Source organism: Aotus nancymaae, unplaced genomic scaffold, assembly GCF_030222135.1.
Source record: "Aotus nancymaae isolate 86718 unplaced genomic scaffold, 86718_ANA_hifiasm-v0.15.2.pri h1tg000014l, whole genome shotgun sequence".
NCBI lineage: Eukaryota > Metazoa > Chordata > Mammalia > Primates > Aotidae > Aotus > Aotus nancymaae.
The window spans coordinates 68,660,112-68,676,938 of record NW_026988425.1 but is presented as its reverse complement, the minus strand read 5'-3'; the positions used below and the strand labels follow the sequence as shown (position 1 = coordinate 68,676,938).

Below are 16,827 nucleotides of genomic sequence, written 5' to 3'. Positions count from 1 at the left end.
ATCTTAATTATAAAGAACACAGACTTCTAGATTTTCTTAGCCCTCTGCTTTTTCCCTTTTTCCTCACCCAGGCTGTCCTTTGGCTCTTTTGTTGCTTACCAATATTATTTTTCACCAGGAAAAGGGATGACACTCCTAACTTCCCTTAGCTTTTTGTAATGTTGGTAAAAATTTTGTGGGATATGCAACTTAAGATAGTTTGGGGATTACCTGGGGCTATTCTTTATTTTTTAATCCTATTGTCTTGTCTCTTCACATATATCTTTATTTGACTATTCTCTATTTGGGGTTAATGCCTCTAATTTAAGGATGTCCTCCTACCTGATCTTTTAATCAAGTTATTTCTCCCTAGCTGAAAATCCAGCTCCTCTTGATTCTAGTGTAGGGACCTCCAATCATCCTGAAGAGAGGGCATGAGAATTCTGTTTCATTTATGTGAAGCATAACTGACTTGGGGGGTTGAAGAAACTCACAGGTGATACTCATTTCCAGGATAATTTTTCTTCTTACAGCCAACAGATAGTCCTCAAACCAAATAGAATTATGAGAGCTCTGCTTATTTTTAGAAACATGATACCTGTTCAGGTACATTTTTGGGTGTTATAAGGGGAATTCTACGTGGTAGAGATGATAATAGTCATAATAATCATAACATCTTAGAAGAATCCATGATTCAGATCTTATCAGCACTGATGAGGACTCCCAGCAGACACAGATAAATATTCATTAATGCATCTTGGTATTTTATTAAGAGACTATGAATGTACACTTAGCCAGTCACTGAGAGGAAAATGCTTGTTCTCCTGGGAAAGGAGTTATGTCAATACCACTCTTATTAGGGGCAGAAGGGGATTTATCCTTCTAGGTAAGTGGGCTGATTTAAAAGTAATTTACTAACTATTGAGTACTTCCAAATTTATTTTCTCCCTGATACCCAATTACATGTGTTCGTTCAAAATGTACTGTGGCCTCACAGACCAATCAGCTTAAAAAAAATCATTCTCATGGTATATTACCTGGAAATAATAATAATAATCTTGTTCCAGTCCCCACCCCAGGGACCCAGAGTGAAAACATTGAAATGCACCAAAAGAGGCTAAATAATGGCACATCTTTAAAAAGTTATCAGTTTTTCTGTCATGGAACTGAATTTGGAAAAGGGAATCAATTTTATTTTTTGAATGGATAATATATACACAGAGTACACATGGTGCACAATTTGAAAGGCTGAAGATGGAAAAAGTGAGTCTTTTCCCATCAATCCCCAGGCCACAAGTTCCTCTGCCCAGAATAACCACTGCTGTCAGTCTCTCGTGTGCTCTTCCAGGAGCATTCTGTGCATAAAGTAGACCTGCTTTATCTCCTTCTGGTCTACCTTGGAGGTTATTCCATGTCAGTGCATAAACAGTTGCCATTTTTCTGATGGGGAATAGGAAAAGTATTTTTAAAAAATGAGTCTGTTAATGGTATTTCAAATTTTTCTGAAGGACAAAAAATTGTTTCCATCATCTTTTAAAATAAATGTGTAACATATATGGTTCACAAAAATTTTAATACTATTAAAATTAGTAATCATTATATTGCTAATGTAAAAAAGTTCTAAGCAGTGACTGAATATCCAGTTTAGAACTCTAACAAATATTACTAAAAATATGACTGTCAGAGACACAAACATATATTAGAAATTTCTAATGGAGTAACAATACTTTGCAAAGTCAATTTTCACCCTGGCATCACAGAGCACTTGACACTAAGCTTTCTGTGAAATGTAAGTGCAGATTCAAGTCAGTATTTTACGGGAGAGACTGAAGGTGATCCTACTTGGCATGGATTATGATTAGTTCCTTCACTGAATTGCTAATTCGAACAATTACCTCCTAGTTAGTAACCCTCCTTTCCATTACACAGATCATAAGAATCTCACTTAATTCTTTTTCACCTTTCTAAACTGGTTTTTGCCCTGGGCAACTTTGATTATTTTAGAGTTTTACTTTTATCACTTTTGAAATTGGGCCAATTTCCTAAGAATGATGTAAACCATCATGAACTTATACAGGCAATTATTTGTTCAGGCAACAAAAATGCTTGGATGTAAATAAATACTTGGTCTATTCTTTTCCCTTTCTAAAAGAATGACGCAGAACCACCTCCCTGAGTCAGTTCTCTCTTGTCACCAAGAAGTATTTCAGATCCCAAAAAGGAGACCCTTTCATTTTCAGAGTCCTTTACTTTGGGAAATGATTCCTGTTCTCTAATGAAACTCTTCCTGATACAATTTAACCCCAATTCTGGATTCAACATAGTGGGGAAGGGTGAATTCTGAAAAGTGGTTCTGTTTCTCAGGAATAGAAGACTCATATAACCACATTTCAGATTTCTTCTGTGAATTAAATAATCCTGTAGCCTGTCTTATTTTCCCATACTCTTTTCTCTTCCTTAAATTACTTTTGTTGCTCTCCAACATTGCTCTAAATTTTCTTTCCACACCACTACTTAATAAATATGAAGCAACTCAGTTGCAAAAACAGTTTTAAGTAACAAATACACTTGTACTTTTTATTTAAAGACCATTTGGAAGTATTGAAATTCACCATAAAAATGACTAAATGTACTAAATAAACTAAAACAAACGAACAAAAACTATGCATGTTTCCATGCAGGGAAGGCTAAGAAGAAATTAGTTTCTGTGAATAGGTAGCAAATTAAATTATTTCAAGTTTCTAGACCTTCCATTGTCGTATTCCATTCCAGTATGAATCTGATTTTCCATTGTAAAGTTAATACTGAAATTTGCATATTTATCTCTCTGCACATTTCTGGTTAGCAATGCATATTCATCGGATTGCAGATGTTTAATGACATCAGGGAACCAAACAGATAATCCATAGTACCTGCAAAGACAAAGAAATGTGAGTTTGTAAAGGCGCTAACATGCCAGAGGCAATGAGCACCTCCCTGATGTTTTCAGAGTGGCAATAGTTGGCTGAGTCCCTGTAACGTTATGAGTAAATTACCATACAGCAATTCATGTGTCCCTCTCCCTCATCATTAATCTGCAAAAATCAAGCTTGAGAGACGGCCTACAGTTAGCTGGAGAATCCAGCTGAAGAACCCCAGGTATGTAATTCTTAAACTTTTCCTTTGGAAAGAGACATGCAGAAAGCATCCCATCCTATGCCCATACATGGTGCCTGGTCTGAACGTGTCCTCCCAAAACTCATGTGTTGGAACTTAAACCCCAATATAATAGTATTAGAGGTGGGGGCTTTAGGAGGTGATTAAGTTATGCGGGCAGAGACCTCAATAAATGAGATTAATGTCCTGATAAAAAGAGGTGTGAGGGTGCTGCCTCCCTCACTTTTTCCCTTCCATCCCTTCTACCACATGAGGACACAGTATTTGTCCCCTCTGGAGGACTCAGCGACAAGCTGCCATCTTGGAAGCAGAGACTGTGCCATTACTGCACAATGAATCTGCCAGCAGCTTGATCTTGAACTTCCAGCCTTCAGGACCGTGAAAAATAAAATTTCTATTGTTTACAAATTACCCAGTGTGGTATTTTGCTATAGTGGCAGAAATGGAGTAAGACACCTGGCATCCTGGCCCCAATATCTTTCTCATCATTCTAAGCTGCTCTGAGAAACTCTCTCTCCTAGTCTGGTGGTGCGAACTCCTGGATCCAAGCATGGTGAGAGCCCTTAAAGGATGACTTCTTTTGCTAATGGGAATCTTTCTTGGTTCCTACACTACTGTGATACTGCTAACCTGGGGGAGGAGCGCCAGTTCCCAAGGTAGTTCAAGGCTGTGAAAAGGACATTCATGTTATTCTCAGAAATTCCAAGTTATTTCCCCTTTCTGCTTCTTGACTTCTAATGTGTTATTCTAACAGCTGTGTCATGCTGCTGTGATGTTCAGTACAGAAGCTACTAACCACATGTGCCTACAATGTGCAGTTGAGATGTGGCTAGTTCAAACTGAGATAGACTATAAATATAAAATACCACAGGATTTTGAAGACTTACAAAAAAAAGAATATAAAATTAGTTGCTAATAATTTTTATGCTGCTCATATGTTGAAATGATACTATATTTTAGAATGAATTAAACAAAATGCCTTAAAATTAATTTCATTTGTTTCCTTTTAATTTGTGTGTGTGTGTACGGCTACTAGAAAATCTGAAACGACATCTGTGGTTCACATGATATCTCTATTGGACAGTGCTGTTCTAAAGTAGTACCTCCCAAGGTAAGGTTTCTGGACCAGCAGGATCATCATCCCCCACAAACCCAGGTTCCAGTGAGACCTGATGAATTAAAAAGTCTGGCAGTGGAGTCCTCCAGGGATTCTTCTGATGCACTTTCAAGTTTGAAAAGCACTGCTCCGGTCTATCCCCAGTGATACTGAGCTACACAGGAAAACAAGTGGGTATGGGCATAGCCTTTGCAGGAGGATAGGCTGGGTCTGAAACCTAGTCTTGTCACTTAGTAGCTGCATAAACTTGGGCCACTTAATTAAGCCTCAGTTGCCCATGTCTACTATCAGAATGATGGGAGTATCTACCTTCCTGGGTGGTTGCTCAGTTTAAATGGGATGTTAAGTACTTAGCACATAAAAAGTGCTCAGAAGACAGTATGAGTTTTTTTTATTTTTGAGTTGGAGGTTCGCTACAGGCATGCGTCAACACGCCCCGCTAATTTTTCTGTCAGTAGAGACGGCTAATTTCTCCATGTTGGTCAGGCTGGTCTTCAACTCCTGACTTCAGGTGATCAGCTCACCTCGGCCTCCCAAAGTGCTGGGATTATAGGTGTGAGCCATTGTGCCCAGCCAAGTTGTTCTTATCATCATTGTAATTAGGATTCCAGAAACATCTGTGCCTCAGGATTCCCACCCCTTTTCTTCATAGATCATGAATTAATGACTGTGGGGGTGTGAGGGTGGTTACTGAGAAAGAAATGACTTAGGGGTACAACGTCTATGGCATTGTTCTCTAGTCACACACATGGGGCGCAGACCTTAAAATGGCAATAATGAGGGGGGCATATTACCCTGAAATGTCCATCATCGATGAATTGGAGGACTTTGGCTAAGTTTTCATTTATTTAGCAAACACTTACTGAACATGCACTAAATACAAGGCACTACTGAGGTTCCAGGGACATAGCAGTAAAACAAATCATCAAGCTTAAAAACTGATCAATAACGAATTAGTCAACAAAATAAACCAGATAATGATTATTCCTCTTTACACCTTGACAGCAGGACTTCCTTCTTGCTTATCTTTGTCTTCTCTGTCCCTAACACTGTACTTAGGTACAGAGTGAGCACTTAATATAGGTTAATTTTCAGTCTTCCCTTCCTTCAGGGATTAATAGATTTTCTAGAACTTGGGTGGGAATGACTTTACATATTTTAAGTCAACCCACTCTCTTTAGAAATGAGGAACTGAGACGAAGTAATGTCCCCAAGTCACAAGCTAACCAAGTCACCCAGCAGAATGGGCTGCCAGGTCTCCTGACCCCCAGCTTCCTTCTTTCTCCATATTCCACCTCCTCTGGCACTGAGAAAGAGCAGTCATCTTTGCCTGGTTTGATTTAGGTATGTTAAGAGATGAAACTTGCAACATAAATGCTAGGCTCTATAAGGCGCTGAGATCCTGCTGACCTGAAAGCGTATGGTATTATCTAATGTTTCTTTTCTAAACAGCAAATTAGGCAACAATAGAGTTGTATACACACATTCTAAAGTGACTATGTCAGTGATTAGCAAATAAAATCTTGATATTTTCTCCATAATTCCTCTTTTCCTAGAACACATATTGGCAGTTTTATTCATTTTGGCAACAACTATTTATTGAGTTGCTATTATGTGCCAGGAATATACATCAGTGAACAAGGCATAAGAAAACTATTTATTTTTTTGGAGATGGGGTCTTGATATGTTGTCCAGGCTCGAGGGCAGTGGCTATTCATAGGTGGGATTATAGAACACGGCAGCCTCCAACTCCTGGAGTCAAGCAATCCTCCACCTCAGCTTCCAGAGTAGCGTGGAATATAGGTGGATGGCATCACACTCAGCTTTGAACAAGGCAGTTAAAAACCCCTGGCCTCATGGAGCTTCCAGAGAGGGAAGCCAGAGCTTATTCTTTATTCAGAATAAAGGAGTGTTTTACATATTAGAAGGCAGAAAGTGCGGTGGGGTAAAGTAGAGCCGAGAAGGGGATATGGAGTGTGGAAGGGCTGCAATTTTTTAAGAGAGAATGACATCACTGAGAAGGTGATATCTGAGGGAAGACTTGAAGAGGGTAAAGAAATGAATGAACCGGACAGATGTCTGGAGAGGAAAGCAACTCAGACAGAGGACCACTGCAAAGGCCTGAGATGGGAACTAACTGTTCTAGAATGTTCAAGGAAGAGCAGAGAGGCTGGTATGGCTGGGGCTGGGTAAAGGAGGAGAGGACAGAGGAGAAGTCATGGGCAAATTATCCAGACTCTTCCTGGATTTTGCAAATACAATTAATTGGTTTTGCTACCTTGGCTTTATGACAAAACAAATAAAATAATTGGTTTATGAAAACCGTAACTCTCAGCAAATCTAAGCTGAAAAAATTTTCTTTTTCAGCAGGTTAACAGCATCAAGCAGTATAAGAAAAGAAAGCAGCATGGCTGGGAGTTACAATGTAGACATTGAACGATTTTGCTCGCCAAGAATTTAAATATCACTTACCCAAAGGACAGCGTGAACCAAACGATTGTAAGCTTTATTGTATTATCCCTGACTGGGTAGTTGAAACATCTCATAAATGTCAACCAAATCTGTGAAATATTAAAGAGTTAGTTTTCTCATGCAGTTACTTAGTCAACCCCACTCCCCGACCCCTTCCACCAAATTATAAAAAAAGCTGAGTTGTCACTGGGTTGAATTCATTTCACCTTAAAATGTAAAAGCTAAAGGCAATCGGAATTTTCATTCTTCGGCTTCCTGGAGGCCAATGGGCAAAGTAACTCAAGACTTGAAGGCACTGGGCCACTGCCAAGACTCGTGGTCTAACACTTTCCCTTCCCACAGATGTAATGTATTGGCTAAATGCTGGTCGAGAGGGATGCAATTACCAACAGGAAAGAACCTCACTCACAGGACAGATTCAGTAAACCCCTCTTCTGACTAACTTCAAATGCAGTATTTGACACGCAGGTCATCATGGCACTTGTTACTTACTCCGTACAGCTCGGTGCGGATCCGAACAAAACACCTCCTATACCATGTTCCTGTGTCACTTTCAATTTCAATCAGCTCATCTATTTGTTTCGGAGTTTTTATTTTGTTTACCTGTAGAGAGAAACAGAGCAAAGTGCTGAGTTACCTCCTCTGAAGTTGCTGAGTAGGCTCACAATTTGTTTTTATAGGAGCAAAAACTGACTCCAGTAAGAAGTAGGCAGTATTTGGTAATCACTTCATACATACATGAGACCATTGGCATAAATTACAGATCCAAACAGTACTTAAAAGAACTGAAGAAGGAATGAGTGAGTGGGAAAACCACAGAGAAATGGGGGAACGGCAAGTAGTAATAGAATCATATTCAATCAAAATGCCCTCCCTGAATCACTACTACAAAGACACATATTAGCAGACAAAACATCAAGGTAGGTTAGATTTTGGATTAAGAATTATTTAGCTTGGACTAAACTGAGTGTACACATTTTTCTCTGAAACCTACTTATTTGATGAATTTGATCCCTAACTGTAGTTCTGAAAGTGTCCCATCAAACTTTTATTCTCAGAGCACCACTTCCAGTCCTTTTCTTCCTTCTCCCTCAGCCTAACGCACAGTGGCTAGTCAGCAGATACCCACAGGTAGTCATGATTCAAGAGTAAGTGAAGGAGTTTTGATTGCAAGCATCAACGTGAATTTCTCAGCCATGTAAGGGAAATAAATGATAGAGGTTCAGCATGAAAAGTGGCATCTAAGACTCAAGTTAGCCTCTTTTTTTGCTAAGGAAGAGAACCACAAAAGAGGAGAAGCACAGAAAATGAATTCTGAAAACAGAAAAAAGGAAGAATGGGTCCTTTGTGGACCTGGCCTGCCTTCTCCTGCTGATCGAGATTTACTTGTTTTTAATAAACCTGAGAGGACATGGAAATGTAAACACATTACCTTTGCCAGAGATTTGAACAGGTTTTTCTGGATATCCTGCCAACATCTAAAGTGGCAACTCTAGTGGCAGAACACAGGTAGGTACCTAGGCTAGTTTTGGACAGAGGTGACCTGGAGACCATCAGCATCTTTCAAATTATACCAAGTAGGCAGTAGCTTCTTTCTGGCTAGGTAAACAAAGATGTCTGTACTTAGCAAAAACAATCTCTGAGTTAAATATGGAATTCCAAATCAAATGCAGTCAGCTCAAGATAATCCATGTAGCAATTATTTATTTATTTATTTATTTTACATCATGGGATAGTCTTAATCCAACATACTACTTTTGGGAGGCTCCCTCTTTTTCACTCATTGATATTTGTTTGTTTGACACCCACGTAGGATGCAAACATAGGCCATCATGTGGCTCCAAATAGTTACCATACAAAACAAAAAAGTATTCTAATGGGGATCTATATAAGATGGGAGGAAAATACTGTTCAGAACAACCTATTTAACCTGGAAGTGAGAGAGAAGGCTTCAGAAACTGCAGGCTTATAGAGAAATATGCTATCTGCCATGCATGTAACCTGCTTGGAGGACATTCCAAGTGAGAGAAATACCATGTGCAAACAAACGTCCAGAGGTAGGAGGGAAAATAGTGTGCCGGGCAACTGCAGAGTTTGAGATTCCTGAAAGACAGTAGGAAGTCAGAGGGCAGTGAATAAGGAGGACTGCACCAAATCAGCAGTGGTATAGTGATATTTAGGAGGTAGAATAATACAACATTGTGGTTTCTTATACTGAGGATAAAGAAATAGGATAGTTTTCGGGTTTAGGTGGTGTTGGTGGTACCTGCTGATGAAATTTAGGGCAATGATGAGGCTTGAGGACTTGTTAGATGATAAATTCAGTTTTAAAGATGCCATTTTCCCCCACACCTCGCTGCCCAAAGATGCCATTTTTGAAGGGCCTATGCAATCTAGAAGGATGTCCTCAAGCCCTTCAACCTGTAGGACTGGATCTCAGGAGATTTGTGCATTAGGAGACATGCAGTAAATAGCTGAGATCAGTTAAGTGTATACAGTTAAAATGGAAGTTAGCTGAAAATGAAGTATTGGAAAACAATATTTAAGGCAAGGGCACACTAAGAAGAGCTTCAGAGGAGACCTTAGGAGGGCCAGGCATGGTGACTCCCATCTGTAATTTCAGTCCTTTGGGAGGCTGAGGCTGAAGGATCACTTAAGCCTAGGAGTTTGAGACCAGCCTGGACAACATAGGGGAGACCCTCGTTGTTAATTATCTACAAATAATTAGTCAGGTATGGTGGCTAATGCCTGTATTCTCAGCTACTAGGGAGGCTGAGGCAGGAGGATCACCTGAGCCAGGGAGGCTGAAGTTGCAGTGGGCTGTGATTGCACCATTGCACTCCAGCCTGGACAACAGAATAAGACCCTGTCTCAAAAAAAAAAAAAAAAAAAAAAAAAAATGGAGACTTAAGGAAAATGCATGCAACTTTGCTGTACTATCGATTTTAAAAATAAAAAGATAAATTTGTCATGGCAGAATCATGTAACGACCTTGAATGTCACATATAAATGACTTGGAAATTATCAGTCACTTTTGGAGTGTACCCATCTTATTCTCTTCTAAACTTCATATAACAAAATGAACACAGATCACCATTAGTGGACTTGGTAACTCAACCCTTTTGGAAGAAAAGGCAGGTAAGTAGGGCAATGAGGTCCTACAGAGACACCTTCTCAGAGGGTCTTTGGTAAACAGAGGGTTTATCTTCATCTGGCTGAGAAGAATGATTAACTGATATTATATATCTAGATAATGTCTCAAGATTCTTCCAGCTTTATGATCGTTTAAGTTAAATTTTTTTCCTTCTATTGTATATCTATTCAAAAGAAGAGAGCAAAGGCTTCCAGGCCTTAATTGAGGATATCTATTATTTATCTTCATTTCTCCATTACACTGCAGAGAAAATTCTGCTAATTAAGAATCTGTGATAATTTGGGTAGAGGCCAAATTGCAGTCTATCTTTACATTATGAAAAATTCATTTCCTAAATAAAATGAAATTAATAAATAAGATAGCAGGGGACTATTTAATCAGAAGTGATTTCATGTGTTTTAAGAATGGTAATTGATACTATGTATAAGCCACTAAAGACTTTATTTAGGTTCCCACTTACATCTTACTGTATGTCCCTCCAACCGATTGTAGACAAAACATTTTTAGTCTAATTATATGTGGGAAGTAGAAGAGTTCCTTTTTAAAGTTTCCTTTCTTATTAAAGAATAAGTGTGCTAATAACTCTGTTAAGCCCTATCCTAGGTAGCTGTTAGACATGCTATTCTAACAGGCACATAGTACATTCTATGTCCTTGCACTTTAACCAAGATATCTGTGCTGGACATGCTCACAGGCATGCCCCAGGTCTCCGTTGCTTTTACCTGTTTAGAAAAGTTTTAAGTTGTTAGCCAGTGGGGTTTTAGTTTAGATTATGGGGTCTGGCTCCAGTCAATGGAGATCAGACACAGCAGTAAAGAAAACCCCAAATGCGTAAGGAATAAATTTGTCTGTTTTCCTTTATTCATTGTACTCTTGTGGCAAGATGGCTAGCGAGAATATCCTTCCTGCAGTCCAGGAAGTAAAAAATTACGTTGCTGAAAGATCTTTTGTTTCAGTGCTAATTTTTCTTTGTGGTACCGAGCATCCATTTCCAACATTATATGATTGTATATATTGAAAGATTCTAAACCATTGTTCCTTCCAAAACATTTCATGCAACCAATTTAAATTAATTTAGACTGGCTTTCCCCTTGGAGAATCAGCTTTGTAACTAGAGATAGAGGAATGTTCCACGCAGAGGGAACAGCAGCAGCGTGGCAGTGCTGCATAGTAAGTCAAATGGCGAGTATGAGGAGCTGAGGGATGAGTGTAGCTGCAGAGAGAGGAACTAGAAAGCAGGGAAGAGACTGGGAGGGCCTTAGTGTTCAGAGGGAGAGTTTTTGTCTTTATCCTGAGAACAATGGGAAGCTTCTAGAATGTGAAACTGGGGTGTGTATTATACCTATGTGTGTCCATGTGCATGCATGTATAATAAAATGACATATATAGTTTTGGAACTATATCTCTGATTCTTTTATACCTTTATGTTCATGTCGAGCCATATCAAGCTAAAGCCACATTCTTGGATTACCTTTCTCTGGCTTCCTACATAGCTATCTTCCTTTACTAAATTCTGATTAATTATTAACCTAAGAAATGGCCATGTGAGAAATATCTGCCTTTATGTAAAAGTGTTATTGAAAATAATGTCCATTATATTGTTCAATATCCCTTATAATAAGGCCTATTAATAAACGTTTTACAAATTAGAACAAGATAAAATTGACCTTTCCCGAAAAGCAAATACAATGCCATTTACTTTATATAGAAAATGATGTAATTCATTCAATTTATCCTTTTCTTTGGTTGTCAGGTGATATGGTTTGACTGTGTCCCCACCCAGATCTCAGCTTGAATTGTAGTTCCCATAATTCCCAGGTGTTGTGGGAGGGACCCAGTGGGAGGAAACTGAATCATGGGGACAGTTACCCCCATGCTGCTGTTCTCATGATAGTGAGTTCTGACGAGATCGATGGTTTTACAAGGGGTTTTTCTCCCTTTTGCTCGGCATTTCTCCTTGTTGCCGCCATTTGAAGAAGGACATGTTTGCTTCCCCTTCTGCCATGATCAGAAGTTTCCTGAGGCCTCCCCAGCCATGCTGAACTGTGAGTCAATTAAACCTTTTTCCTTTATAAATTACCCAGTCTTGGGTGTGTCTTTATTAGCAGGGTGAAAATGGACTAATACATCAGGAAACCTAGAGGTTAGTTTTATGTTCAGTTATACTGCTTTGACCCTTAGTGTAATTGTTTTCTTACTTACTAGATCCTGGGTTTTTTTTTTTTGCTTTTAATAAATAATTTTACAATTTACTATGTATTCCGAGGTTAAAGGCCTCAAGGTGGCCTTAACAGAGGGGGACATCTCTAAGATGTCTCTCTGATATCTTAGAGAAAAGGTTATGGGGCTGCTGTGAGTGTTCACCTTTGTGGGGGCAGAATGTCACTTGAAAAGTTGTGACCTGGCTGGGCGAGGTGGCTCACACCTGTAATCCCAGCACTTTGGGAGGCCAAGGCAGGTGGATCACCTGAGGTTAGGAGTTCGAGACCAGCCTAGCCAACATGGTGAAACCCCATCTCTACTAAAAATACAAAAATTAGCGGGATGTAGTGGCGTGCGCCTGTAATCCCAGCTATTCAGGAGGCTGAGGAAGGAGAATCCCTTAAACCCAGGAGGTGGAGATTGCAGTAAGCAGAGATTGTGCCACTGCACTCCAGACTGGCAACAGAGCAAGTCTCTATCAAAAAAAAAAAAAAAGAAAGAAAGAAAAGAAAAAAATGAAAGGCCGAGTGGAGAAAAGGGCCCCACAGAGGCTGGCTCTCCTCTTGTAGCAGGTCAAGGAGAATATGCTGGTAGTCCCTACGCCAAGGATCTCTTGTCCTCAGGTACCGAGCCTGGGAGTCAGAGAATAAGTCTGTGATGTAAATGCAGTTTTTCAACCTTAACCCCATCTCTTGGGTTGGTGTTATCATCTAACCAACCACAGAGCCCTCGAGTTCCTAGATAGGCATAAGAAGGGTTGGCAACCTATGGGCCAAAAACAGCCCTCTGCCTATCTCTGTAAATAAAGATTTATTGACACACAGTCATCCCATTTGTTTTAACATTGCCTATGCCTGCTTTTGCACTACAATGGCAGAGTTGAGTAGCTGTGTCAAAGACCATATGACTTGCAAAGTCTAAAATATTTACAATTTTGCCCTTGACAGAAGACATGTCCCAATCCCTGGTGTTGAGGATTCTCTGAGGAGCAGACTCACCGTGAAGACCTTCTCAGGCTGACCCCGGGCTCTCATGTTGGTGTCATGAATTAACTTCAGAATCATCCAAGCTTCATCATGTTTTCCAACCTAAGAAATGAGAGTGGACAGTGAAGCTCTAGTAGTGACACACTTACCCTCCCTGATTTTCCAATAGCCATCTTGCATAGTCAGATCAGATGGAGTATTGTGCAAATGTATCTAGGTACATCCCATTGGAACATACAGACTATTTGGATATCACTGAATACATGAGCAGTTCAAATAATTGGGTATAACTAGCAATAGTATCTCTGGATGGTAAAATTTCATTATAAAACAGTAAATCATGTTTTCTTCATTGAGCCAAGTTATTTGCTTAAGGAGGAACATGAGTGCTTTTTGGCTATGAGGCAGCTTTTTTACATGCTGGTTGTTGAAAGCATGTCTCCATGAAACCAAACCCTCCTTCATTCCATAGTAGGAAGGGAAAATGTACCTCCCAAAGAGGCAAATGGGCTTTCCTAGAGTTCACAAGGAACTTTTTCCAGTAGATGTGGGCTAGTTGAGTTACTGCAATAATAAGTGTTACCTCCAACAAGAATCGTGGGCTTTCAGGCATGAACGTGAGGGCCACCACGGAGGAGACACAGGGGAGTGCACAGACGATGACAAACACGCGCCAACTGTGAAACTGGTAGGCTGATCCCATGCTGAAGCTCCACCCTGGAAAAGGAAGACAGGGAGAGTGAGGGAGAGCTCCTCCCAGACAGCCTCCTGGGAAGTCACCCAGGGTGCCCGCGCCATGGACTTACTAGTCAAGTCTTAGTATCCACAGAGCGGTGAGCTGATCTGGGCATCAGCCATAGTGACCAGCTCAACTTTAAGATTCCCAATGACAGAGTTGAGAAGAAAGGTGCTTAGAAGCAAAGGGGTCAAGGTGTAAGTATGGGGTGCAGGTACGCATGTACCAAACCCCAAAGGCCAACATTAATTTGAGATGCTTTTTCTGAAAGACTACTGTGCTAGTTATCTTTTGTTTGCTCTTCCAGATCACTCTCCACTCTTTCCCACTCTGCTGTGTGCTAGGGAATGGCCCTCTGTGGACTGCATCAACCGGCTCCCTTCCCCACAGGCTTGTAGCTAAGTCTCAATAAAGGAAGCAAGACCAGAGAACAGAGAGTGGAGGAGGGCTGGGATATTTATTTCCCTTGCTTCCCTTCTCCCTTCCCCCTGAATGGCTGCAGGTCTGGCAGTGGGTGCTCTCATTTCCTGGGCCTTCTCCCACAGCAGCCACAGCTCTTGTCAGGGTCTGGCCACCACTCCCTCCTGTTGGAAGAATGCTTTATTATTTCTTATTGCATTCTCTTAACTCTTCCCACACCGTCGTAGAAAGTCCCTTCATTAAACTCCTTTCCATGGCCACTTTGAGGGTGTCATTGGCTTCCTGCCAGTACCCTGACCAGGACAATTATTAGGAATTGATGGTTGTTGCATGTCTCCTCATACACCTCATGAAAATTTACATTTCTAAATAGAACGTTTTAACTTCTATATATTATAAAATTAAGCATAATGGGATGCTTATATGGTAAAATTAAGCACAAACAAATTCTTTTAAGAACTAAAAGAAAGCTAATATTTGAATGAATATAAAATGGTTGAAAGCAAACCATTTTATATTCATTCAAATGAATATAAAATTCATTCAAATGGCTGGTTCTAAATGAGAAATAATGAGGCATATCAAATCTAAATGAAAATAGAGAGGAGATTTATAAAGGCATAGATGAATCATGTAAGGTGAAATTTTAATTTATAGCAGTGCTGGTATTTATATGCCTTTTTGTGAACAAAAATCAGATAGTAAACATCCTATCTCCAGGAGAGCTGTATAATTACTCTCTTTACCAGGGAGCCAAGGGAGATTCTGCAGGTGATGTAACTTCCTCAAGGCCAAGAGCTGAAGTTATATATTAGTCTTTCCTGCTAGGATGTGAGACAGAATCTTACAGCTGCACACAGCCTCATGTGTGTGCAGGCTCACTCATTCTTGAACACTGAATTTGTTGACGAATGATGTAAACATCAATGACATGCTATACTAATCTTAGATTAATAGAATCTTTCTGAGAATTTAATATATGAAGATTACATGAATTACCATATTAATTATTTCATAAGCTGTAGGGTGTATGATTGCTATGATGTTTTATGTAGCAGAAGTTCAAAACTCTCACATATCCAAAATGCAGAAAAAACCCTATGATGGAACAGAGAACAATTTGTTCACTTCACATTTGATCTCAGAGCTTCATATAAAGATTTTTTTTTTTTTTTTTGAGATGGAGTCTCGCTCTGTCACCCAGGCTGGAGTGCAATGGCACAGTCTAGCTCATTGCAACCTCCACCTCCTGGGTTCAAGCAATTCTCCTGCCTCAGCCTCCCCAGTAGCAGGGTCTATAGGCATGCACCACCATGCCCGGCTAATTTTTGTATTTTTAGTACAGATGGGGTTTCACCATGTTGGCCAGACTGGTCTGGAACTCCTGACCTCATAATCCTCCTGCCTCAGCCTCCCAAAGTGCCGGGATTACATGTGTGAGCCACCACACTCAGCCAAGAACTTCTTTTTAAAAGCTCTGAATCTTATTATTTTAAGGTGACTGAAAGAAAAATAAAAGCTTTAGGTGGCTGAGTTAAGCAAATGCAATGTTTTAAATTTCAGGCCACAGCACATTTTATAATGTACAGGGAGAAACAGGGAAGGCAAGAAAAGGGAAGGTCTCTGGTGCCATTGTTCTTTTTTTTTTTTTTTTTTTTTTTTGAGATGGAGTCTCATTCTCACTCTATCGTTTAGGCTGGAGTGCAGTGGCATGATCTCGGCTCACTGCTGTAACCTTTGCCTACTGGGTTCAAGTGATTCTCATGACTTAGTCTCCTGAGTAGCTGAGAACACAGGTGCCTGCCACCATGCCTGGCTAGTTTTGGTTTCACCATGTTGACCAGACTGGTCTCGAACTTCTGATCTCAAGTGATCCACCCGCCTCGGCCTCTCAAAGTGCTGGGATTACAGGCATGAGCCACTGTGCCTAGCCTCTGGTGCCACTGTTCTAATCAATTGTGGAGGAAAAGTTAAATACTAAATTTGAACTCAATTAAACATGGACACAAGCAACGGTCATCAAGTCCTGGAACAGGTTGTGTGAGCCCCCTGAGGCATTCATCCAGCACTGTTTTGGAGAAATCTCTATTTCAATTTATTCCTATATGTTAGTTATTGAAAAACAATAGACAATCACAAAAACAAGTTGACCTTCTGTATTCCTTGAGCCCAGTCTCGAAGGGCCCTTGTGACTGTGCCTCATGCCAAACAACGCATTACAAAAGGAGTTAGGGTCCCAGACCACACCGAAGCTTCACGAGACCTCTCCTCGTCTGTGCACGGACGAGTGGCCGACTATGGAGCCCAGGCTGTTGCTTCCCGGTTTGCTGGTGAATCCTCCACAGTCTGGTGAATGCAGTGTCTGACTCTAGAACTCAGGCTCTAGCTTCCTAGTCTGGCGGTGAATCCTCTACCGTCTGGTGAATGCAAATTTCTTTTCCCTTCTCCCCTTCCCATTGCAATTTGCTTGTATCAATCTGCTTATTATATCAATTTGCGTATCATATCAGTTGGTTGTTATATCAATTTGCTTATTATATTATTTGCTTATTATATCTGGATTGCCATTTATGTGGGATAAAGCTTGCTTACCCTTAAAGGTATT

General features: G+C 40.2%; 1 protein-coding gene across 2 annotated transcripts in view; it reads right to left on the bottom strand.

The window, feature by feature from the left end:
• SV2C (synaptic vesicle glycoprotein 2C) overlaps positions 1-16,827 on the bottom strand; it is a 280,950-nt gene that overhangs the window by 53,824 nt on the left and 210,299 nt on the right. For both annotated transcript variants that reach the window (XM_012462138.2, XM_012462136.3), the window contains exons 5-9: positions 13,650-13,783; positions 13,079-13,168; positions 7,217-7,327; positions 6,725-6,813; positions 2,727-2,891 (exon numbers count right to left, since the gene is read on the bottom strand). In XM_012462138.2, the coding sequence (XP_012317561.1) occupies positions 2,727-2,891; positions 6,725-6,813; positions 7,217-7,327; positions 13,079-13,168; positions 13,650-13,783 (589 nt within the window). The remainder of the gene's footprint in view (positions 1-2,726; positions 2,892-6,724; positions 6,814-7,216; positions 7,328-13,078; positions 13,169-13,649; positions 13,784-16,827) is intronic.